This window comes from Peromyscus californicus, unplaced genomic scaffold, assembly GCF_007827085.1.
Source record: "Peromyscus californicus insignis strain IS unplaced genomic scaffold, ASM782708v3 Scaffold_13__1_contigs__length_99412109, whole genome shotgun sequence".
Taxonomy (NCBI): Eukaryota; Metazoa; Chordata; class Mammalia; order Rodentia; family Cricetidae; genus Peromyscus; species Peromyscus californicus.
The window spans coordinates 83,563,721-83,586,072 of NW_026294424.1; the positions used below are offsets into that span (position 1 = coordinate 83,563,721).

A 22,352-nucleotide genomic window follows, 5' to 3' on the forward strand; every position below is an offset into this window, starting at 1 on the left:
TGGAAGAGTCAGATGTTGAGAGCGGTACAAGGAATGTGAGTGAAATGATGCACAACTTGCAGCTAATTCTGCAGGATGTTTGACCTGTGTGGTCAATGTGGGTTGGGCACAACTTGACCATCCTTTTATGGTCACATCACCACATACACTCACTTCCCCTTGCCCACCTCTTCAGTGGTATAAAAGGAGGTGTGGAGGCCTGTAAAGCCACGTAGCAGCAGGGTTCTAGGCAGCAGCTCATCCTTGCGTTGAGTCTCCTGGCTCTGGAAACAGCTCTAGCTCAGTCTTCTCCACCATGGGCTTCAGACTCAGACCTCCATCCTCCTGCACCAGGGCCAGACCTCTTTCTAACCTGCAGGTGTTGCCGCTGCTGGCTCTGCTCCTGACTGCACTGGTTCCCACTACAGCTGGACGACGTAAGAGAAACTTAGGGAAAATGAAGGTGGAAAACTGCTTCCCTTCAGCTTGTGTCCAGGCCACTTGTGGTGTGTGGTGGGGAGGTTGGAGGTGGGCATAAAGTGGCCATATTGGGACTTCTTGGTTTGGAGGGTGTAATGACTAAGAATTCTGAGATATACTTAAGGGCATTTCAAATGTGGAAGACAGTCTGTAAGCCTTGTTATTAAAAGTTTACAGACCATATTCACAATGTCTGTGTGACAGAGAGACAATTACCTCCAATTTCCAAGTAAGGGAGGGAAGAAAAATAATTTATAGTCACTAATTAAGTCTTGTATTCTAATGTAGCTGATGATGTGGACCCATATATTGAATTGCGCTGTAGATGTCCAAACATAATCTCTGGAGTCCCACTCAACAGTATTTCCTTTGTGAATGTGTTCAGGCCAGGAGTCCACTGTGCCAACGTGGAAGTGATGTAAGTCCCTAGTTCTTTGTTATTACTGTTATTAGGGAACCCTTCATTTTTACCTACACTCTCTTCTCTGTCCTCATGGATCTCTTCAGACAGAAAGGCTGAGTTATACACAGATAATAATCCTTTTCTCTGTTGCAGAGCCACACTGAAAAATGGGGATAAAATATGCCTGGACCCAAATGCCCCTGCCATCAAGAAAGCAGTCATGAAGATCCTGGAAGGTTATTGACCAGCCATCTGCTGACTTTTTGCTGAACCATTTTGCTGTGCAAGAAAGGCGGGGTTTTTAAATATGGATGTTCTACAATAATTTTCTACTTTAAAATCTGGATACACTTTCATTTTGTCTCAGAAATCATGTTGTATTCTGAGAAGGTGTGTTAAAGGGTAGTTCAAAGAAGATGAAAATGAGCTAAGAGTTGTAACATGCAATTTATGGTTTATTTCTGCAATTCTTGGCTAAACATTGTGCAGTGTTTTGCATTTCTCTAGTTGAAGTTTTCTTTCTAAATGCATTATGTCAAGTTTTTTTTCTGTATTTTTTTGAATTATTTCTTTTAGTTTTGAGTTTATAGTTACATCACTTCCCCTTCCCTTTCCTCCCTCCAAATCCTTCCATATTCCCTTCCTTACTCTTTTTCATATCCATGGCCTCTGTTTGCATTAACTGCTGTTATACACACACACACACACACACACACACACACACACACACACACACACACACACATTGACAAATTTCACATTGGTCAATGATAATAGGATCTTCCTGGAGCTAAGCAGTAGACACGTGTTCATTAGAGTTTTTCCAGTTTCTTAGCCCTAGAATGCCTTGTTTCCAAGCAGCCTCAGCAATGTTTTCTATGTTTGTTTTAACCTTCAATTGAACATAATAAAGTCATAGAATGTAAGTTCTCTAAGCAGTGGTCATTTACTTCATAATGAATATGTTTAACACCAGTAGCACCAAAAGCGTGTGATGAAAAGCGGATTAACACACCCTGTTTTTAAAAACTTCACTATTGTCTGAAACATGGAAATATGTTAGATAGGTCTTATCTGCTGTTAAATGTTTTACTATATTCCCTTTCTTTCTCTCTTAGACTGAATTTGGGGCATCATGTATGGTAGGCAAGTGTTCTGCTACTGGGAAACATTCCCAGGCCTCTATTAAAAAAACATTCGCTATTTCACAATAGTTTCAGGCAAAGCCACAAAGTTGGTGATCTGTGCCATTTTTAATGTCTTACACTAGCAAGAATTTATTACTTTAAAAATGTTAGGCATATTAAGTGTTCTGTGCATATTAACTAAATAATCTTACTAGGTCCCTGTAATCTGGTGACAACTTCATCCTCTGGAACCAGAATAACTTCACTCAGTAGCTGTTTCGTTTTGGTCAGGTTGCTGATTTGCTCTGTGACTTAGTTTCTTTGTCTCTAAAATGGGAATGACTTCTTGCCTGTCTAAGAGAGCTGATGTGAGAATGTAAAGAACCAACTCAAATGCTTTCAATACTGTGTGTCACATAATAACCCACTTACAAATGTTAGCAATTGGCTAATAGCAGAACTGCTAGCATTCCCGTGTTACAGGGAGAGAGGGAACCTGAAGTGGAAGAAATCAGGAGACTTGCCTTGGGTCGGAAATGTAGGTCAGTGCTAGAGCACTTGCCCAGGGTGTGAGAGGCCCTGGGTTCAATTCCCAATAGGGTCCAAAGAAAACTGCTGTAGCACATGAAATGATCAGAAAGCGTGGTTGAGACCCTGCTCTTTATCCACAGGACTATGACACTTTCACTGATGTGTCCTTCCCTAAGGAGCCTGCATTACATATCACACCATGTTATTGGCACACAAGGTACTACTTGATATAGAACTCTCCTACTCTATACTGATCATGGAGAAAGAAAAAATGTCATCTACTCCAATCTGTACATGGACTTTGGGGAACACTTATATACGAAGTGTTGTATATACTAAGCTTGTATTTCACTTGAACTCTGAATGATTGGGGTCTCCCTTTCCTGTCTCTTCACCAGCAGGGGCTCAGTGCCTTAGGATATTTCGCCTATAAAATAAGGAGTTACCCAGTAACAATTACAGAAGTGTCCATAAACATGTAATAAAGCAGTAAACGGAGACAATTTTCATTAGCTTTGCTCCAATAATTGAAAACAGTTGTGACATCTTGTGCCTATCCTAGGCAATCTCCCACTGAGGGTTAGCAAGACTGGTTCTTATCTTTAAATTAACATTTCTTTCATTTGTTTTACACATTGATCACAGTTTCCCCTCCCTCTCTCCTCCAGTTCGCTCCCTCCACATCCCATCTACCCACCTCCCCATCCACTTCTCCGTCTCCATTCAGACGGGTTCTTAACGTGGCAGTGTTTATACTATGCTTACTCTCCTTGAGATGAAAGTATCTTTTGTTGTTGTGTACCTATACTGGACTGTTTTCTGTAAATGCAGAGAAAGGTTGCCTTGACTGGCATTATTGCCTGGATTCATTTAGTCTGCAAACACTGAAATCTGGGGCTAAGCTGCACAGAAGTATTTCCTTGTTGTCCATATTCAGACCCTCTTGTCCTCTCCTTCTGTTGCTTACCCAGCAGAGGCCTTGAGTTTCAGTTCCCTAAACACATAGAAATCATGACATGTTTTGCAGTAGCCATTGGAGTCAGTGCTGAATGGTCATTGTAGTCGATGCTGAGTGTTCAGAAATGTATGTTCCAGGGAATTATGCTTGACAATATCACTATGCAGGAGAAGCAGATAAATGGTTACATAATTATAATCGTATGTGGTGTAAAGTAATACAGAGATCTTCAAGTGTCCCAGGAACCTCTTTTATCCATCTTATCTGGAGTAGAACTGATAGAGAAAAACCTAGACTCAAAGATGTTATCAAAGCAACGCATTCAAATATAACTGGTGATTTTTCCAAAAAGAGCAATGAGGACACCAGACCTTGCTTCCTGCAGTACATTTTATAGTAGTTAGAAGACCAGGGAAGGCTTCCACATAAGAATGAAATTCAGTAGTCATTGACCAGACACTGACTTTAACCTTTCTGGCGTCAGAAATAAATACATTTCAAACCACACATCTCTAACCACACAGTAGTCAAACTCACTGTAATCAACAGGAAGAGGGACTGGCAAGAAAGGCAGGAGAAACCAGGCAGTTTGGGGTAGTGCGACTGGCAGCTGGGAAGGCAGCAAATTGGTTCTGAAGGTGTATGTTCTGTAAACCGTACGGAGACAGCAGAAGGCTCTCTATTACGTACAGTGTACCTTTTGCAAAATTAAAGTCCTACTCTTTCTGACTCTGTAGTTGTTCATATAAAGTTCACATTGGAGAGGTGGCTCCTGCTACCAGCTACTCGTCAAGACAGCTGGCCTCAGCTTTTCTTTTCACTCTGTTCTGTTTTAATCTTGGCTGGCCAGAGCCCAATTACTGTTCCCCAAGGGTCATTGCTTCCGCAGGGCAGTTCCTCATCCTGCATCCCAGGTTTCCGGGCTGGCCTGGCAGAGGAGATAAAACGTGCCTGGAAAGTCCCAGGAACCACTGGCCTATGCTCAGAGCCCCAGACCCCAATTGCTCTGTGCTAGTCCTTGGATCTAGTGCCAGCCTCTTGATATGAGCGTCGCTGCGGTGTTTCGAGGCCCCCGGCCTAACCCTGGGCTGCTGCTTCTGGGCCTGTTGTTTCTGCCAGCCGTGATTGCCTTCACCAGCGGTGAGAGAGGGTGCAGGGATCCTACGGGCAGGGAGATGGTTCAGGAGCCTCAGGGGTGGGGAGGTGAACTCGAATGACGCCAGTCATACTGCATTGCCAACTGCCTTTACCACCCACCTGCCTTCTGAATGAGAGGTGGTGCTATAGCTACGGGAGAGGAAAAGGTCCAGAGGTATCACTGGCCGATGGTATGGTACCCACCACTACCTCCTCTACTCCCCACTCCCTTCTCTCCTTTTGCCCTCAGCTAGTCCTGAAGAAGATGCTAGAGATCTTAACTGTGTGTGTGCGAAGACCATCTCCTCTGGGATCCACCCTAAGCATATCACCACTCTGGAGGTGATCAAGGCAGGACGCCACTGTGAAGTTCCCCAGCTCATGTGAGTCCTGCCCACGTCCCCCAGGCCCGTCCTCTCCTCCTTCTCTGCCCAGTCCTTTCCATCTCTTCCCTTCTTCCAACCAAGGCCCTGAGGAGTGCATTCCTTCCCTTTCCCCTGGCAGTGCCACTCTGAAGAATGGGAGGAAAATTTGCCTGGACCGACAAGCACCCATTTTAAAGAAAGTAATGAAGAAACTCCTGGAGAGTTAGGTGCTAGCTGCCTAAATCTGCAATGTGTTATAAGGGATACTGGAGTTTTGTCTACTTTCAATCTAACTGCAGTCTTCCAATGTTTCTATTACCCTTTGAGACTTAAATAAATGCATTGAACCAAGTTGTCATAAAGTCGGACCATTTCTTTGTACTGGAGGCAAAAACAGTGCTGGTGGATCACATGTGAGAAAGCAGCTCCAGAACTTAAAGCCAAAATATTTTGAAGCTTCCTTCGTTTGGGTCTAAGAACTGAATTTGCTTGGCGTTATGGGTTGTACGCCAGCTGATGAATATTTGCATATTTACTCAATTACATTTTGGTGTCGCTCTAATTACATTTTAGTTTTGTGTTATAATCAGCTTTGTCAATAAATAACTAGTGGGACTTAAGCATTACTAAGCTGCCTTTCAAAAGAAGTGCACAAATCAAACTTTGGCTCTTTCCTTAAGATTTATACTCTATTTTATCATAAAATAACAAAAATAAATTGAAAATGAATATAATGTTAATGTGTTGATACTTCCAAGAAATTGTATGAAACTATATTTCTATTTAAGAATGTTTCTATTTCAAAAAAATTGAAATATTAAAAACAGCTCCTATTCTCACATTATTACCTGTGAGGGTTCTTCATCTGGCAAACTTACAGTTCTACTGTGACCTGGTAACATGCCATCACTGTTGCTGTAAGAATGTAGATGTCTTAGGTAGACTTTCTGCAGTATTCTTGGGCTCAGAAGAACCTTATTTGTAATTCAATTTTCTTTAATATCCCACAACATCAGAGATACAAATATGATATGCTAAGCAGTCATGGGAACCCAGGAGTTGTACCAGGTGCATTTTTCTTGTTGTTCTTTGTCTTTCACATCATGCATCTCTATCCCATTATTTCACTGTCCCTTCATATCTGCCCCCTACCCTTGCAACCCCCGCCCCGAAATCAAATAAAATTTAAGAGAAAAGGAGGAGGAGGAGGAGGAGGAGGAGGAGGAGGAGGAGGAGGAGAAGAAGAAGAAGAAGAAGAAGAAGAAGAAGAAGAAGAAGAAGAAGAAGAAGAAGAAAAGAGAAGTCAATCTCATCACAGAAGCTGTAGTGTGACTCAGTGAGTCACACAGTAAAAACTTTTGTCCATATATCTTTACTTGCAAGTATTCATTGTAAAGAGTCATTGGTCTGGTTTGAGGCCTGAGGCCTCTGATTTCTGCTACACCATCTATACTGGGCCCTCACTGGGACTCCTATTGATTGTCCTATTGTTGTCCTGTGTCACGGAGATTCTGCAGCTTTGAGTCCTCAGGACAGGTCCCTTCACATGCCCAAGCAGATCACAGATGGGGTGGATGTTGGGGAGAGTCAATTCATAACCCTGGTTCTGGGTCTGGGTAGTTACAGGGTTGGTTAGCCAGCCAGCTTTCCCTTGTCCTCACCACCAAGGTGAGCTCTCCTGCACTGCCCTGGCTAGTTCACCCCTTGTAGCAATGAATAAGGGGTTGGGTCAGTTCTCTGGCTTTCACATCCTCAAGGTCAGTTCTTCCACACTTATACCTTCAGGGTCAGCTCTACTGTGTTGCCCAGGTGCTGCAGCTGATGAAGGGCAGGGAAAGCTCTCCCACTCTTATGACCTCAGGGACAGCTCTCCTACCTGTCTCAGGCATTAATAGGGGGCATCTCTTCCCCACCCATGCTGCCACATGACAGATGAATAATGGGACAGCTCTCCCATGCTCACAACTTTGGGGCTGGTTCATCTACACCTCCACCAACAGGGTTGGCACTCTTGTGCTGCCCAGGCGAGGTGCAGGGCCTGCTCTCCTGAATGTTGCAGTGGGTGGAGGACAGGAGCAGCTCTTCTGCTCATATGCCCATACTAGGTGGTTTCACACACTTCAGAAGACAACTACCACACACTGTGGTGTGGAAGACGCTGTGATATTTGTATATTGGTTAGGCATTGTGTATTCCCTTTTGCTTCTGGTCTCTTATAAAGACCTTTGTACATTCTTAGAACTCTATCGGTTAATCTAGAATAAACGTTTTAGCTCAATAGATATCAGCTGTGAAGCCTTTGTGTCATGTGAAATAACATTCATACAGTTTGGAAATCTTGGGCGTGAGAGTGTTGTTCAAGTGCAGGAAGGCAGAGTCTCATTGACCCAAGAAGAAGCTATAGATACTTGCTCATGAGTGAATGCAACTTGAACCTTCCATGACAGTGCATAACAGTAGGCTCAAACTCCCAAGAGAAAATAGAGCATGTACAAATGAGTCTTTTAAGGGAGAGGATAACTCTAGAGTGTTGAACAAATGAAAACAGTCATAGTTTGTATAAGCTTCCAAGGTGTACAAGTATCTGAGTGGGAAGTTAGGGAACAGTGATCACCACATTTAGTTCTTGGTGATCTTCACCTTCAATGACACTTTCAAGCACTATTACCCAATTTATCATCCCCAAACACAAATACAATCATGGCACTTATCTGCACAAAAATGTTAAAAGTCCTTAGCATGGCACCTAAGGCTTTGCCACAGTCACTTTGCCCTTGTGTGGGAGCCCACAGAGGCTTCCTAGTGAGAACTTACTCAGGGTCAGAGAATCTGGGTTTGCTTTCCCCAGCAGGGCTGCACAAGGAGATGATTTGGCCATGGGCATATTTACCAGGTGTTTGGAAGGGTCTATACTTGATTGGATGGCGTGCTTTGATCTTGTAAAGGGGAGGTCTTTTGCCTCTCCCCTTGACATGTTATAAAAAGCCCTTTTCAATAAAGGATGAGACTGTTGGGTATTGATCCAGGCCCTCCAGAAACTATCCTGTATTTCTGTCTTTCTTCTCCGTGGCTAGGTCTCTTTTTCTATCTATCATTTCTTAATTCCTCTCTCCTCTACCTAAGAACCCTTTAAAAGGTGGGAGCTGGACTCCTTCACCCTTGTGCCTTAATGTCCCCATATATGAAATGGGCTATTGAGTGGTATATGCAAAACACTTGCTATGGTTCTTACACATAGTCTGTGCTTGAAAATGAATGAGGCCCAATTTTATCGGTATCAATATTCTTCTCAAAGTACCATTCCAGTTAGTTTAGAGTAGTAAGGTGTTTGCTAGGGCAAGTTTATTTTTGTTTGTTTATTTTGAGTTTTGGTTTGTTTGTTTGTTTGTTTGTTTTTTGAGACAGGGTTTCTCTGTGTAGCTTTGGAGCCTGTCCTGGAACTCACTCTGTAGACCAGGCTGACCTCTGAACTCACAGGGATCCACCTGCCTGCCTCTGCCTCCCGAGTGCTGGGATTGAAGGCGTGCGCCACCACCACCTGGCATGCTAGGGCAGCTTTGAGTGGGAAAAAACCAAAGGTTTCAGTCACAGTAAGAGTTCTTCAGATCAAGTGAACTTTAAGAGAGAGGTCACTGGAAATGAGATCTGAGTGGAATGTCTGGTTTTGTTCTTTTTCCCTTTTGCTTCCTGCCCCTGGCACCCTCAGTAGACAGGACTCAGTGTGTCAAAGGGCCCAAACCAGTCTTTCAGAGTCAACTAGGGCTGGGTGCTGGGGCCTCCTAAATCCTCACTTCAGAATCACCCCAGCCTAAGGATCTTGGGAGCAATTTCAAGCCATCCCTTTTACTGCAAGGGCATTGGAAGAGGACTTTGTCACCTGGAAAAATCCCAAGATATGCAGCCCTGCGTTTTGAACATATATGGAGCGATAGAGCTAGATTGCACCTGAACTCCCCTGCCTCCCTCCTTGCAACCCAGGTGGCAGTTGGAGGCAATCAGCCGAAAATGTCCACAAACTCAGTCTTCACTGCACAGTCATGGCGCCTATCGGCAAAACAAAACCACACAAGTATGTGTTGCTCTCCACAGATCTTCGTTTTTATAATCTTTACTCTTCTTCCCCCCTTCTAAGGTTTCTGTGGTTAAAAACAGCTTCCTTTGTAATGAATGATGCATTGAGGGGTTAGTTGGTTTTAAAGACAGGCATCTGTGGTATTCTCGTGTTCATTATAGATAATAGAAATTAGACAAGAGAGGGGAAAATTTTAAACCTGAAATTTCAACATAAAGCCTTGTGCAGATAATTCCTTGGCCTGGGGCTGGGGGTGTCTAACATGATAGACACTGGTGGTGCTTTTCCCTCTTGGTAACGACTGAAACACTCAAGTAACAAAGCCACAATGTTTTTCTACCATTTTATAAAATACACTCGGTGCCCAGTGATTGTGAGTCTGAATTGTCTTTCTAGTAAAAAATAGAAGAAAGAAAAACATTAATTTTTATTGTAATAAGTTCAGGTCATCTTATGCTTCCATAACAAAATACCACAGAATCTTAATTTATAATAACTGAAATGTTATTTGGCTTCTGATTCTGGAGGTTTTGGGATCCAAGACTGAGGGGTTGTATTTGTTGAGGATCTTCTTGCTGCCTTGTAGCCTCCTGAAAGGAAAAAGAAGGAGATGGGTGATAACAGCCAGGACAAGGAGAGGGAGAAGGGGGGGAGGAGAGGGAGAGAGGAAAGGGAAGGGAGAGGGAAACACTCTGATCTATCCCTCTCAAGGAACCCTCCACAGCTACAACCACCCTTTCGTGATGACAGCATTGATCCACTTGGGGGCCTCAGGCCCCACAGTGTACTCAGCTCTTAAAGCCCTGGCCTCTCAGCTGTGCTGGGGATTAAGTTTCCAGCCTGTGGACTAGGGTGGGGAGACATGTTCAGACAACATTGAAATAACCTTCCTCCCCGAGGCAATAGGACTCGGGGACCAGTCTATCAATATATGTGTTGTTATCCGGCATTTGTAGTCAAAGGAATACAACCTGGAGGCAGCACAGTCATCAGGCAGGGTCAGCGCCATCAGCTCCTTAGCATTCTTTCCCCGGGAATTCTAAAGAAACCTAAGGGTTGTTAAGAAAGGAGAAATGAGGCTGTGCATGTATTCCTTTACCCTCAGAATAGCTATTAACTAGCATCCATTTCCACGTCCAATCAGTCCGTGGGCATCTGGTCTCTTCCCCCTCTTTATTTTTGATACAGACGAATGCCTGACAGGGTATCGGTAAGTAAATATTCACCAAATAATAGCTACCAAGAGAGGAACCCTTGTGGTGGTGACTCAGTAATGGTGAAACTGAGGGTCGAAGGCAAAGCACTTAACACACAGAAAGTCAAACGAACATGATGACACTGTTGTTTACAGTGGTTGACCTCGTTTTGTACAGAGAATGGACCAAGTTACTCATGACGTTGACCGCACCCTTCCCCCTAGCACCACCAGTGGCTTGTTCGGTGCTTCGGTTCATGCCACATTTGTTACTAAGGCATCTGCCGAGCACGCTCCCACTTGCCCCTCCACATCGTCCAATCGCATGCCAGTGCTATAACGTGAACTCAGCAAACTTTCTTGGAAGGCAGACATTTCCAACAGGTCTGCAAAAAAAAAACAAAAACAAAAACAAAAAAACAGAGCCAAGCCATTGTTTCTCGGCTTCCAGGGTAGTTTCCACCACGGGTAACTGTATCTAAATCTTCTTCAGAAATGTCTATCCCAGAGCCAATTCAGTTGCAAATCAGCATGGCTCCGGTGCTCTGAAATCAGTATCAGTTATAGACCAAGTTTCAGAAACAGCCCGAAGAGGATATGCCGCCATTGGAGCCCTCCCTCTGTTTCTTCCTTTTCCGCTTTACCTTATTAAATATGCATTCATTAAAAGCCTGCCGGAGCCTCACGTTCCCTTTCTAGAGCCTAGAAGCAAGAAACAACAGGTATTTCTGACCAGAAGTTGGAAGATAAGGAACATTAAAAAAATCCTGTAAAAATGTACTTAAAAATCCAGTTTTTATTGTGATCCATACGTTTTCTCTTTGGAAGTTAGACCTTCAAGCTATGCATACAATTTCCATTTGAGGTTTAACTATTCAACTTTCAAGCTCCTAGATTTTATTTATATGACATCACAGTCACAATAGTGTTGTTTTTATTTCCGAGAGAAATCTCTTATGTAATATTTTTCAAAGAGAAAATTTCTCATTTCTCTTGTAACTTTGGCAATCCTCTATTTCCTCTATTTCTGCTACAAGATTACAATCTCATCTATGCAGTGACCACCAGTTCCAGGTTAGGAGACAAATGTAAAGACTGTTGTTTATATTGGTTTTGAGGCTGTACAATAGGCTAGCAGCGTTCAGTAGTCAACTCTTGCAGAGCACATGCCTTAAGAAACATGTTTAAACAAGAGAGTGGATTTGTTTATCATATTAGGCTACAGCATTTCTGTGTTTAAAATGTTTCCATTTTGATCTATGGAGATTTCATTGAGTCAAGTGGCATGTTAATGAGAAGATGATGATGTAAACACTGGTTTTACTTCTTTTACAAAAACAAGTGACTTAGATTAAGTTATTCCTGAGAGTCAAGTCTATGTAATCTACAAGTGCTGGCCGATTTACTACATACTTCATTCTTCTGGCAACTCCTGTGAATGAACCAGACTCTGACTCTCCTCTGAGAACTCGAATTTACGTCACTGTTGAGTTGGATTTGAAGACCATTACAGCAAATTTTTTTTTGTTTCCCTTGAGTTACAAGAAATACACGAAAGATTCAGACAGCATGATTAATGCCCAAAGCAAACTGTTTAATCCTATGAAGCATGATGAAGTGTCCCAACTAAGGCAGCAGATATTTTCAATTTTCATATTTGAGTAAGTATGTACTCAAGGAAAAATCCAATTTCCTCTCTTGAAGCGAGCTGGTAGAGCATGCGTGTGTCCTTAACTTCATTTGGGTACTGTTCTAAATTGATTTAAGAGCTTACAATTTTAAATTTATAAACTTTTCAAAACAGTGCAGTGTCTGTTGTCCCACTGTGGATGTTATGCATTACTATGGGCTACTGGTAAAGTTAAAGAAATCAACGAGAACACACAATTTTTAACTGAACTCTAGACTTTGACAGTTATGTTATTAGTGTCTTCTTTCTCTATCAGAAGCCAAACCAAGGTATCATATTGCAGTTACTCATTACATCTCCAGAGTTTCTCAGTTTTTCCAATTTTTTTTTTCATAATTTTGGCAGTTTTAAAGAACACTACTCAGATTTTTAATATTATTCTGATTGGATCGAGAGAGAGAGAGAGAGAGAGAGAGAGAGAGAGAGAGAGAGAGAGAGAGAGAGAGAGAGGATTAGATTTGACTACGAGCTTTTAGAATACCAATGCTTGCCCTTCTCAGAAGCCATACCATTGAGTGCAGGGCACCTTCCTGATGGTGGCAAACTTCTCTAGCTGGTGAAGGCGTGTATTTCCAAGCTTCTCTCTGGGAAAATTGCTAATCTTACAGACTTGGGCAGCTTGAGAAACCATAGCAAGCTGTGTTATTGCTGTAGGAGAAGAGTTTGCAGTTACTGAAGCACAACTATGAACTGTACAACCATTTGCTTGCTGCGTTTCCTTTTAGAATAAGTTTGTACCACTCTACAGTCTTTAAATTACTGTTCTACTGAAATTATTAATTATATATCTCAGAGTCTTTTGTCTTTGATTTCCAGGCTCAATGACACATGTTGGGGAAGTAACTTCACCTCTTGGCTTTAGTTTCTTATTTAAAATCCCATAAAGATAACAATAATATTTGCTTTACAAGTGTTGTTTTAAAGATGGACTATGCCAATATTGGGAAAGTGCTTAGAAGAGCATGAAACACATCCTGTGTGCCTTGGGATGGGTATAGAGGTTTACTAACATGCTCTTGTGTGTGTGTGTGTGGGGGGGCAACCCAGTAAAAGAGATAGCATGCTTCATGTTTACCTAGGATCTGTTACAAGCTGTTACAAGCATTATGTTTATCAAAGGGTGGAAAAATTCCAGACCTGTTCATGTTTATTCCGTACACAAAAGTTACAAGATCACATCTTTTGAACGACAATGTCCTATTTGCAAGATGTGCTAGTGCAATGGAGGCACAAACTTGTGGGAGTCACCAACCAATATCTGATTTGACTTACGGCCTACTCTACAATTAGAAAATAATGTGCCGTACTTTCCCAGTTTCAAAGAACTATTTCCATAGTTTTGGCAAATTTCCCATTAAACCTCAGAAAACAGTGGTGCCAGGGAGGGGAGCCAAGGACAAACATGTGCTCTTATTCATCAGCCAGTCATCCATCTTACAGCCTTCAGATGTTTTCTCACTTCCCTTTCTGGGATACAAATTTTCATCCCCCTTTAACCTTTCCAGTTATTCTTGAGGGGTCTATTGAAAGACATCTGGGGCAGGGATTGTTTAGGGAGGAGGGAATGATATGGGTATGACAGAGAGGTGAGAGCGGTGGGGGAGAGACTAATCGGAATGCATGGATACACGGATTTTATCACCAAACAACCAAGTTGGTTAATAAAAAGATTGTTAATTTTGTACATCCTTCCCAATAAGTAAGATAGTTATTTATTTACACTTTCTTTTTATAGACAAACTGAATGTAGAATGATGAAATAATTAATGATTTATCCCTCTCATCACACACACACACACACACACACACACACACACACACACACACACACACACATAATCCATCTACATGCACCTTCCAGTAAAGTATACATGGCCATTTCTTTCAGAAATCCCTAAACCCAATTTATTTTACTTTTTAAGCAAACCTTTGACTGATTATTTTAATTTAGAACTTTTCAACATTTTTTAAGTATGGTGGTCGCATGCCTGTAATACCAGCACTTGAAAGAGTGATTCAGGAAGTCTATTACGAGTTCAAGATCATCCTAGACTACATGGAAAGTGCCAACCAAGTTGGGCTGCAAATAGAGATCCTGCTTTAATCAATCAATCAATCAATCAATCAATCAATCAATTAATCAACCAGCCAACCCATCCATCCATCCATCCATCCATCCACCAATCAATCAACTCTATTTTTTTAGGTCTGCCACACTCGTCATGCTTGAGAACCTTCATGTTTCCACCTCCATTAGCACTTGGCGCTGTTTTGGTACCCTTCCTTTGAAGGACTTGAGTGACAGGGAAGGGTATGAAAGGGAAATGGTGAAGACTACTGGGGTTGTCATGCTCCCCTTAGTGTGCTGCGTGACACCACTGTCCAGCACACCTTCCCAGGCCTGACCAAACTTTCTGTCTGGTGGTGTTTTCACTCTGAGTACCGGTTACAATCAGGGATTTCGAATACTGATATTGTAGCCTTGATATGAAAGTTCTGCGTTAGAGTCTGCCCTGACGTCTTAAAGGCTCACTGTTGCTCCATCCTTAGGATGCTCTGTGCCGTGAGTGAGAATTAGGGTCAGTGGATAACAAAAAAAAAAAGTGTGAAAGAAAACTTGGGTAATACACCTTTCTGTTAGATTTTGTTCTTCTTTCACGGAAGGAATTACAACATGTTGGGTCTGTGTTTAGGCAATATTGGACAAACTTGTGTCCTTCTGTTTACTTAACAAACATCTGTGAAGCATCATGCTGACTCTTTACAAATGTAGACTCACACCTCAGTCTCTCTCATCCACACCGGGGTAGGCATGGAGAGGCTTGACAAATTGCAAATGATGTGAGGTGACCTAGTCCAGGCAGAGTTCCCTGCTCTGTGGTGGGCTGAGGGCTCTGGTTTGTCCTGATTGTTCTGGGCTGTGTGGAACACTGTCCTGGAGAGGCAAGCCTCTAACACAGGGAATTAATTTCTCATTTCCCCACTCCTATTATGTCTCTGTGAGAGAGGTTTAAGCCAACGTGACTCTTAAAACCTCTGTACCCTGAGGCTGAATCTAAGTTTTCTAAAACTTATGGCCAAAAGTGATGCAGACATTAAATTAAAAGATCATGAAATAGACCTGTCAATATTTCTAGAGAAAGATGGGCCAGACACCCAAGATTTGAAGACTTCGAGAGACTTGAAACAAATGAAACAGGATCTTAGGTGTGATTTGTTTTCTGTTTCCTGCACCAGGTTTTCTGCTCCAAGGACAAAGGCACTGCATACGGAGTACCTGCTAGGTGTTGTATGCTGAGTACCCACTGGGTGCTGCATGCTGAGTACCCACTCCCCACTGTCCATGGGTTCTGCTTTCCAAAGAGACAGAGGAGGTGAGTGCCTCAGCACAGCCCGCCCCACTTGCCCCTGAGCTTGGGCAGTGGTCCTGAACACTTCAAAGACCAACTCTGAAGCCCTTGTATTAGGAAAAGCAGATCTCTGGACACTTTCAATTTCAGAAGTTCTAAGACTGCAGAGAGAAGGAGGAAGTAATGCAGACACACACAGCAAAAAGAGGTCATGTTACAGCCACACACACACCATCCCTGAAATGAACACAGATTCAACTGTGGATGCCGATCTGTTTGCACCAAGTTGAAAAGATGCTGTAAATGTATTTGAAAAGATGAAACAATGGAACAAGGCAAGCGTCCTCTGAGGCTTGCAGTGCTGGCTGAATTTTTGATAGAACCGATTTCATATGTATATGAAGTATGCAAAATTTAAAAAAGTATGGAAAGGCAAGATACCACAGGATCTTGTGTCTCCGTGCAAGCTGCAACTAATTCACAATAAGCAAGATATGGCAACAGCTAGGTGCCTATCAACAAACGAGTAGATAAGGAAAACATGGTATGTGTACATAGTGGCGTTTTAGTCTGACCTAAAGAATGAAATGATCATTTACCAGAAAGTGGATGGAACTGGAGAACACGCCAAGGGAAGGCAGCCAGTTTCAGAAAGACAAATATTGCGTGTTTTCTCCCATAGGAGGACCTAGATTTCTGTATATATGCATATAAGTCATAAAGAGGGGAAATAAGGGACCAGCTGGGAGCGGGAGTGGGGGGTAGTAATAGAGGAGGGCAGTGAGGGTGGTGAATATGAGAGAATACGATTGTGTGTGTGTGTGTGTGTGTGTGTGTGTGTGTGTGTGTGTGTGTAAATGTCAAAATAAAACAAATCACTGGGTGTCCAACTAATATTTTGCCTTTGGAACTTCACCTAAAAAATAATTAAGGACAGAGACAGAAAGCATGTATACATAAGACGACCAGGTGGAAACCTCAGTTCTCCCAGCTCTTCCTGAACAGCAAATCCTTCAGCCCCAAACCGTCACAGAGCTGTTTTTCTCTATTGGCCTCTCGCCACCCAGTGGCGGATTTATTTCTACCTTCAACCTCAGCTCTTCCCTCCCTCTTGCTCCAATGCTTTGGAGTCCCTGCACAAAGATCACATCACAGGTGGTCCCTCCAGCTCCAGCAACACTCACTGTTGTTTGCAGGGTTTAGGGAGGGCTTGAGGCAGGACTCGAACATCCCAGGCTCCCCAGTGGGCAAGCAGGGCTGGAGGGAGAGGCTAGTAGCACGCGCGTGTCCCCAACACACTCATCCCTCGAGCATAGGGGTGTGGCTCTGTCTTTCTTCTGACACCCTGACCTGAAGCTCCAGGAATTTCCCCAGCCTGGGGTTCGGGCTTTTCCAGCCACCATGAATAAAAGGGGCTCACAGGGCCCTGGAGCCCCATTCGCACCACAGAGCCTCCAGCCAGCTCCTGCGCTCCAGACTCCAACCACACTCCCTTCTCAGCGCCATGGCCCCAGCCACCCGCCCGCTCCTCAGCACAGCGATGCTGGTGCTGCTGCTGCTGCTGCTGGCCACCAGCCACCAGGCTGCAGGTGGGACCCGCGGCTGCCATCCCTGGAGGAGCCTCAGGTGGGCGCAGCCGCCCACAGCCCCGCTGACCCAGTGTCTTTTCCCATAGGGACGGTTGTGGCCAGTGAGCTGCGCTGTCAGTGCCTGAGGACCCAACAAAGGATCGATTTCCAGGACATCCAGAGCTTGAAGGTGACGCCCCCAGGACCCCACTGCACCCAGACAGAAGTCATGTGAGTGTCTCCCCGGCCAACCTCTGCCACTGCCAAGGTCGCCCAGACCCTCCTGTTGCCCCATGCTCACCCAGTGAGACCTCAGGCCTGATAAGGGTCCTCCTTTCTCTCTGCAGAGCCATTCTCAAGGATGGTCAGGAAGTTTGCCTCGACCCTGAAGCCCCCTTGGTTCAGAGGATCATCCAAAAGATACTGAAGACGTGAGTGATGTTTTGTTTGCATTTTGTGAACCTCATAGGAGTCCTGACGTTAACTACATTAACTACACCAGGGAAAGTCACAGAACTACAATCTTGCTTATTATTTTTACAATTGAAGTAATCCTACTGATAATTAGTCTGTTGTGGTGCCGGAAAGATTTTTCCAGGATCCTTTATCCCCACCTGGAGCCTATCCCCGTTGTATGAGAGTAGATAGTACTGCTTTTTAAAAATTCTCATCTCCCCCAGGCTCGCACACCCAGTTTATTCTGAAAAGCAGGTCCTTGGTGTTCGGAAACAGGATTCTAATATTTAGTGAGGAAAAGCAGGGATTTTGCTGTGGCTCAGGAATATATTTATATCCGCCACCAAATCCTATTTATCCATCTATTTCAGGAAAATTTAGCTTGAGACTTAATAAAAATGAAAAATAATAGTTCTCCGTGAGCTAAATGAGACCTGGTATGACAGACAGACAATAACTTTAGTTTTTTGAGACCCTAGATTCCCACTCCACCTCCATCCTGAAGGAGCGCATCTACTAGAGCTGCGGTGTCTGCTCTACAGCACAGCCGCCACAGGCAGAGGCCACTGGGGTCAGGCTGTATTCAGAAAACCCAGGAGAAAGAATTCTGTGCACCTAATAAAGATATCTGTTTTCTCATGACAGCATCAGGTCCAGCTGAGCCACGAAAGGAGGAAGCCCCTGATCCTGATGAAGGACCTGCCTTCTAAAGCAAAGAGGAAAAAATTGATCCTTCCAAAGACCGTCGGGATGAGGCTTCGCCTGCTTGCTTTGAACAACTCCCGAGAGTCCATATGTATTTATTTTCCCCAAAGTGTATGTTGTTAATATTTTATATGTAAAATAACTAAGGGTATAATTGAATCTACTTGCAAGATGCTATCATATTTACTGTTTATTTAATATCAAACATAGGTTTCATCAATCCTCATTCTTAACTTGAAGGTTAAAGGTTTTCAGATTCTCTCAGGGAATTGTATTCATATTTCTGAGGCAACCATCCCATGCTGACCATTGTGGTGATCGCTGGGGCAGTCAACAGGCAAAGGAGGCCATTTAATGTAGGGAGAATATATGTGCACATCTACTTTTGTACCGATAAAAGATTATTAGTTGTTATTTATTGAAATGGCTTTACAGTGTCACAATGAATGATCAACTTTGTGTTGAAGCTTCAAGAATTGTAATGTTCTGTATATTCCTTAGACATTTTAAGTGATTTCTGTAAGTCTCAATGACTATTTAATGCTTCTATGACTTAGAACTCAGAGGTTTAAATATTTATTGGTATTTTTACAAAGAATTTGAAAATAAAATATTTAAAAAATAATCCTTGTTTTATTTCCTTGGAAGGCTATTGCTAGAGGTTAACCCAGAAACATCATTGTTTCTCAAGTTTTCTTCCTGCTTCCCAGGCATTCAGTTGGCTACAAAAATAAATCACTGTAAGTCATGGCTCTGTTCACTTGCTGGTGGCACTCGTTCCCCACCTAAGAATTTACTTTTCCAGTACTGACACCTGGAGATTCCCCACCTTCCCAATTCGAATTCCAAGGCATCTGATACCCTCTTCTGGCCACCGAGGGCACCAGGCACTCACATGGCACACAGGCATACATGCAGGTTAAACAGCCATACGAACAAAATACATCTTTAAAAAAAAAAAAAAAAAGAAAAAAGAAGTTCCTTGCTATCTTGCCACCCAAGTTTGTCTCTTTATGTACATTCTTGTAGCCAACTAAACAACCTAATTCCATTGCTTTTACTAAGTAATTTTTTTCTTTCTATTTTTTAACTTTCTTTTTAAAATTTAATTTATTTATTTTACATCCCGATGGCAGCCTTTCCTCCTCCTCTCCGCCCACTACCTTCCCACTTCCCTCCACTCCCCTCATCTACCCCTCCTCTGCTCAGAAAGGGGCAGGCCTCTCATGGGCATCAGCAAAGCATGGCATATCAAGTTGCCATAAGACCTCCCCCTGTATTCAGGCTGGGCAAGACAATCCAGCATGAGGAACAAGTTCCCAAGGGCCAGCCAAAGCACTGGGGACAGCCCCTGCTCCCATTGCCAGGAATCCCACAAATAGACCAAGCTACACAACTGTCACATTTATACAGAGGGCCCAGATCAGTCCCATGCAGGCTCCCTAGTTATTGGTTCAGACTCTGTGAGTTCCCATGAGCCAGGCTAGCCATTTCTATGGGTTTTCCTGCAATGTCTCTGATCCCCCCCGCCAGCTCCTACAACCCCTCCTCCCTCTCCTCAAGTCTTCAACATCCTTGTCAGCAGAACTTCCCAAGCTCAGCCCCATGTTTGGCCATGGGTCTTTGAATCTGCCTCCATCAGTCACTGGATGAAGGCTCTCCAGTGACAACCGGGGTAGTCAGCATTCGATCACAGGGGATGGCCAGATAAGTCTGTGCATCTACTACTGCCAGGAGTGCAAAGTAATTTTTCTAACAACTGTTGACAATGTAATGAAATTGACAGTGAAATGGTGGCAAATTTGGTAATTTTTCCTTTGAGCTCAATTGTCTTACCAGAAGCAGAAAAAGTAAGTAGTCGAGTACTTCACTTTACAGAAGGGTCTGAGATTTGAGTTCAGCACTCAACCTTATTATGTATGAAATTACTACCCATTTCAATGCTCTAATTCTTTATATCAATATATAGAATACTGATATATAGATTCATTTGGTTTAACTATATCGGTCCTCACCCCTCTTGGTGACATTTTTATAGACCTTGAAAGAAAGCCTTTGAGTGGCTTTTATACATCGATGCCCAGGATTGAAGCTGCACCCCAGTTTCTAAGGACAAAATTGTGGGAAAAAGAAAACATCTCAGTAGTCTAAAGCTAAACTCCAAATTTGGAAATGGGAGTCTTTTGTGTGTGCATCTGTGGAGTACTCTCTTATTTCCCGTTTAGGGACTTAGGACTTATTAGGAAATCCTGAATTTGGGTAAATGTTTCCCACAGAGGCAAGAGGGCAGCACTGGCAGCCTGAGTATCTGAGATCTTTCAACTTGTTCCAACCTGAATAAATAAGGCCACGGGTAGCAAGAAACAAGCTCTGTGGACTCCCTCTCCCGACCTAAGGGTTGAAAGTTATAATAATCTATCTCCTACGTTATTGATTACAAATGATTCAGGAAAGAAGAAAGTTTGTAAACCACACAAAAATAAAATGCATTGAAACCCATTTAAAAGCTCCATAATGCTGGCTTTCCCTTCCTAACTTCAAGTGAGAGGGCTCTGGAAAATGTTGAGAAGAGGGAACCCAAGGTTTCAGTAAAGCCATAATTCACACCTAAGACCCTCCAGCATTGGATCTTGCTCTGTAGGCTTCTATGTCCTTGTCAGTAGTAAACACAGGATGCAAGAAGGACAGAGGTCATCCTTAGGGTGGTTCAAACCAGGTTTCAAAGTGTCAGGTTGGCTTTGGAGTCAATTACAATCCTATCATAATCTTAGGCAACTTTTTTGGCTTCAATCAGCTTAATTTCCCTTTCTAAATAGAATTCAGAAAGAACAAGAATGTGTCTTCTGAAATAAGGAGGAGAATAAATGTCAATGTTCAAAAACTATGATTATTTGCTATTACTCTTCAGACCAATTCCAAAGATATGTCTCAGTTTCCAATGAAATGGATATGAAAAATGTAGCTTCCTCATCCAATTTCCCTGAGACTTAGAAACTGCCATATTCTCCCTTCAGGAATGCTGGATGATTAAGAACTAGCACACAGGACATGTGAGGTGGTAGTCACTGGTTGAAGGTAACAGGAAATGAAAATGATGTAACAGCACAATTTCATGAGTCTGGCTACTGGAAACACCAATGGTGACATGGTTGGGGCTCCTGAGTAAGGCCTCCAAGAGAGATAGAGAGAGAAATAAAGATGGCTGACACTATCCTGTCCTTAGGAGCTCTGCTTTGTGAGTGCTCCAGAGTCATCTGGGAGTCCTGGGACTCCCAGAAGTAACCAAAGAACCACTAGGGATGATAGAGGTGGAAGATCACAACCATACAATATGGCAACCCAGGAAAAGAAATGACGCCATTTCTCTGCCCACACAAAGAATAAGACAAAGAGCCTGTCTACTAATAATCATCGATGTTCCCACACTCAACAACTTTTCAACTTCATGTCTCTGCCCTCCTGGCTGAGGCTCCCTCATCTGAAGGAAGAGCAGACATGGCAGATGGTTTGCTGAACTCACAGACAGGAAAATCTGCGATGCAAGGCCCTCAAAAGCATCCTTCAACCCTCCCCAACCCCAGGGTGAGTGGCAGTTAGTAGATGAAGCCTGCATTCTTTCTAGCCTTATGGTGTGTATATTTTCCTGAAGGATATTTGGCTGTTTACTTTTACTCCCAAATGACTTAAATGGAGGGACAATTGTGGGGAATGTTCTACAAGTTTTCCTGGTATAAAAACAAGAAGCTTAGTTGCTCACCTTGCTCCTCATCATTATGCTATTTACTGCCTTGCTCTCTTCTCTCCCTCTGCTTCTGCCTTCTCTCACTGATTCTTTTTGGGATATAAATCTTTGTATCAGATTCTGCTTTCAAAGGAAACCATATTTGGATACTCAGGCTTCCCAGAAATTAGACTTCAAGGTAAAGACTTATGCATTGTTGTTTTATTAATGAGTAGACTACCCGAGAAAAGGGGGTTGGGGTTGGGGAGAGAACATGAAGTGAGTCAGGGAATCTGAAATCCCGCAGGAGATACACATTGTAGTATGGCCAATATCATCAGGGTGGAACAGCACTCCATGCCCAGTTTCAGCTGAGCCATGGGTTTCTTGGGGAGCCATTTGGAGTGTTATATTCTTATTCTGCATAAACTATGAAACCAATTTAAACCAAGAAATTATTTACATTAATCTCATAAGTTGTCTAAGGAGCCAGATGTTAGTCTTTGGCTCCTCCCTCCCTCCCTCCCTCCCTCCCTCCCTCCCTCCCTCCCTCCCTCCCTCCCTTCCTTCTTTCTTTCCTTTGCTTCTTTTCTCCTTTCTTATTGTTTTGGCTGC

The 22,352-nt window shown here is 43.1% G+C and overlaps 3 protein-coding genes across 3 annotated transcripts; all 3 read left to right on the forward strand.

The window, feature by feature from the left end:
* The first annotated feature begins 236 nt into the window (after positions 1 to 236).
* Ppbp (pro-platelet basic protein) lies at positions 237 to 1,719 on the forward strand. Its single transcript, XM_052735979.1, has 3 exons — positions 237 to 416; positions 748 to 877; positions 1,016 to 1,719. Exons 1-3 carry the CDS (start codon positions 296 to 298, stop codon positions 1,104 to 1,106), a joined length of 342 nt encoding a protein of 113 aa, XP_052591939.1. The 5' UTR covers positions 237 to 295; the 3' UTR covers positions 1,107 to 1,719.
* Positions 1,720 to 4,415: 2,696 nt separating this feature from the next.
* On the forward strand, positions 4,416 to 5,331 carry LOC128108957 (platelet factor 4-like). The gene is made up of 3 exons (XM_052735980.1): positions 4,416 to 4,618; positions 4,866 to 4,998; positions 5,120 to 5,331. The coding sequence occupies exons 1-3, from the start codon at positions 4,522 to 4,524 to the stop codon at positions 5,205 to 5,207; spliced, it is 318 nt and encodes a 105-aa protein (XP_052591940.1). The 5' UTR covers positions 4,416 to 4,521; the 3' UTR covers positions 5,208 to 5,331.
* An 11,448-nt stretch (positions 5,332 to 16,779) lies between these two features.
* On the forward strand, positions 16,780 to 17,290 carry LOC128108958 (C-X-C motif chemokine 3-like). The gene is made up of 3 exons (XM_052735981.1): positions 16,780 to 16,876; positions 16,963 to 17,086; positions 17,203 to 17,290. The coding sequence occupies exons 1-3, from the start codon at positions 16,792 to 16,794 to the stop codon at positions 17,288 to 17,290; spliced, it is 297 nt and encodes a 98-aa protein (XP_052591941.1). The 5' UTR covers positions 16,780 to 16,791.
* The last annotated feature ends 5,062 nt before the right edge of the window (positions 17,291 to 22,352 follow it).

Excerpts from the sequence above, each read along its gene's own strand:
- Ppbp (XM_052735979.1), top strand. The coding sequence starts at position 296 with ATGGGCTTCAGACTCAGACCTCCATCCTCCTGCACCAGGGCCAGACCT. Across the intron at positions 417-747 it reads TCCCACTACAGCTGGACGAC|CTGATGATGTGGACCCATAT; the intron begins GTAAGAGAAACT and ends ATTCTAATGTAG. Across the intron at positions 878-1,015 it reads TGTGCCAACGTGGAAGTGAT|AGCCACACTGAAAAATGGGG; the intron begins GTAAGTCCCTAG and ends TCTCTGTTGCAG.
- LOC128108957 (XM_052735980.1), top strand. The coding sequence starts at position 4,522 with ATGAGCGTCGCTGCGGTGTTTCGAGGCCCCCGGCCTAACCCTGGGCTG. Across the intron at positions 4,619-4,865 it reads CGTGATTGCCTTCACCAGCG|CTAGTCCTGAAGAAGATGCT; the intron begins GTGAGAGAGGGT and ends TTTTGCCCTCAG. Across the intron at positions 4,999-5,119 it reads TGTGAAGTTCCCCAGCTCAT|TGCCACTCTGAAGAATGGGA; the intron begins GTGAGTCCTGCC and ends TTCCCCTGGCAG.
- LOC128108958 (XM_052735981.1), top strand. The coding sequence starts at position 16,792 with ATGGCCCCAGCCACCCGCCCGCTCCTCAGCACAGCGATGCTGGTGCTG. Across the intron at positions 16,877-16,962 it reads CACCAGCCACCAGGCTGCAG|GGACGGTTGTGGCCAGTGAG; the intron begins GTGGGACCCGCG and ends CTTTTCCCATAG. Across the intron at positions 17,087-17,202 it reads TGCACCCAGACAGAAGTCAT|AGCCATTCTCAAGGATGGTC; the intron begins GTGAGTGTCTCC and ends TTCTCTCTGCAG.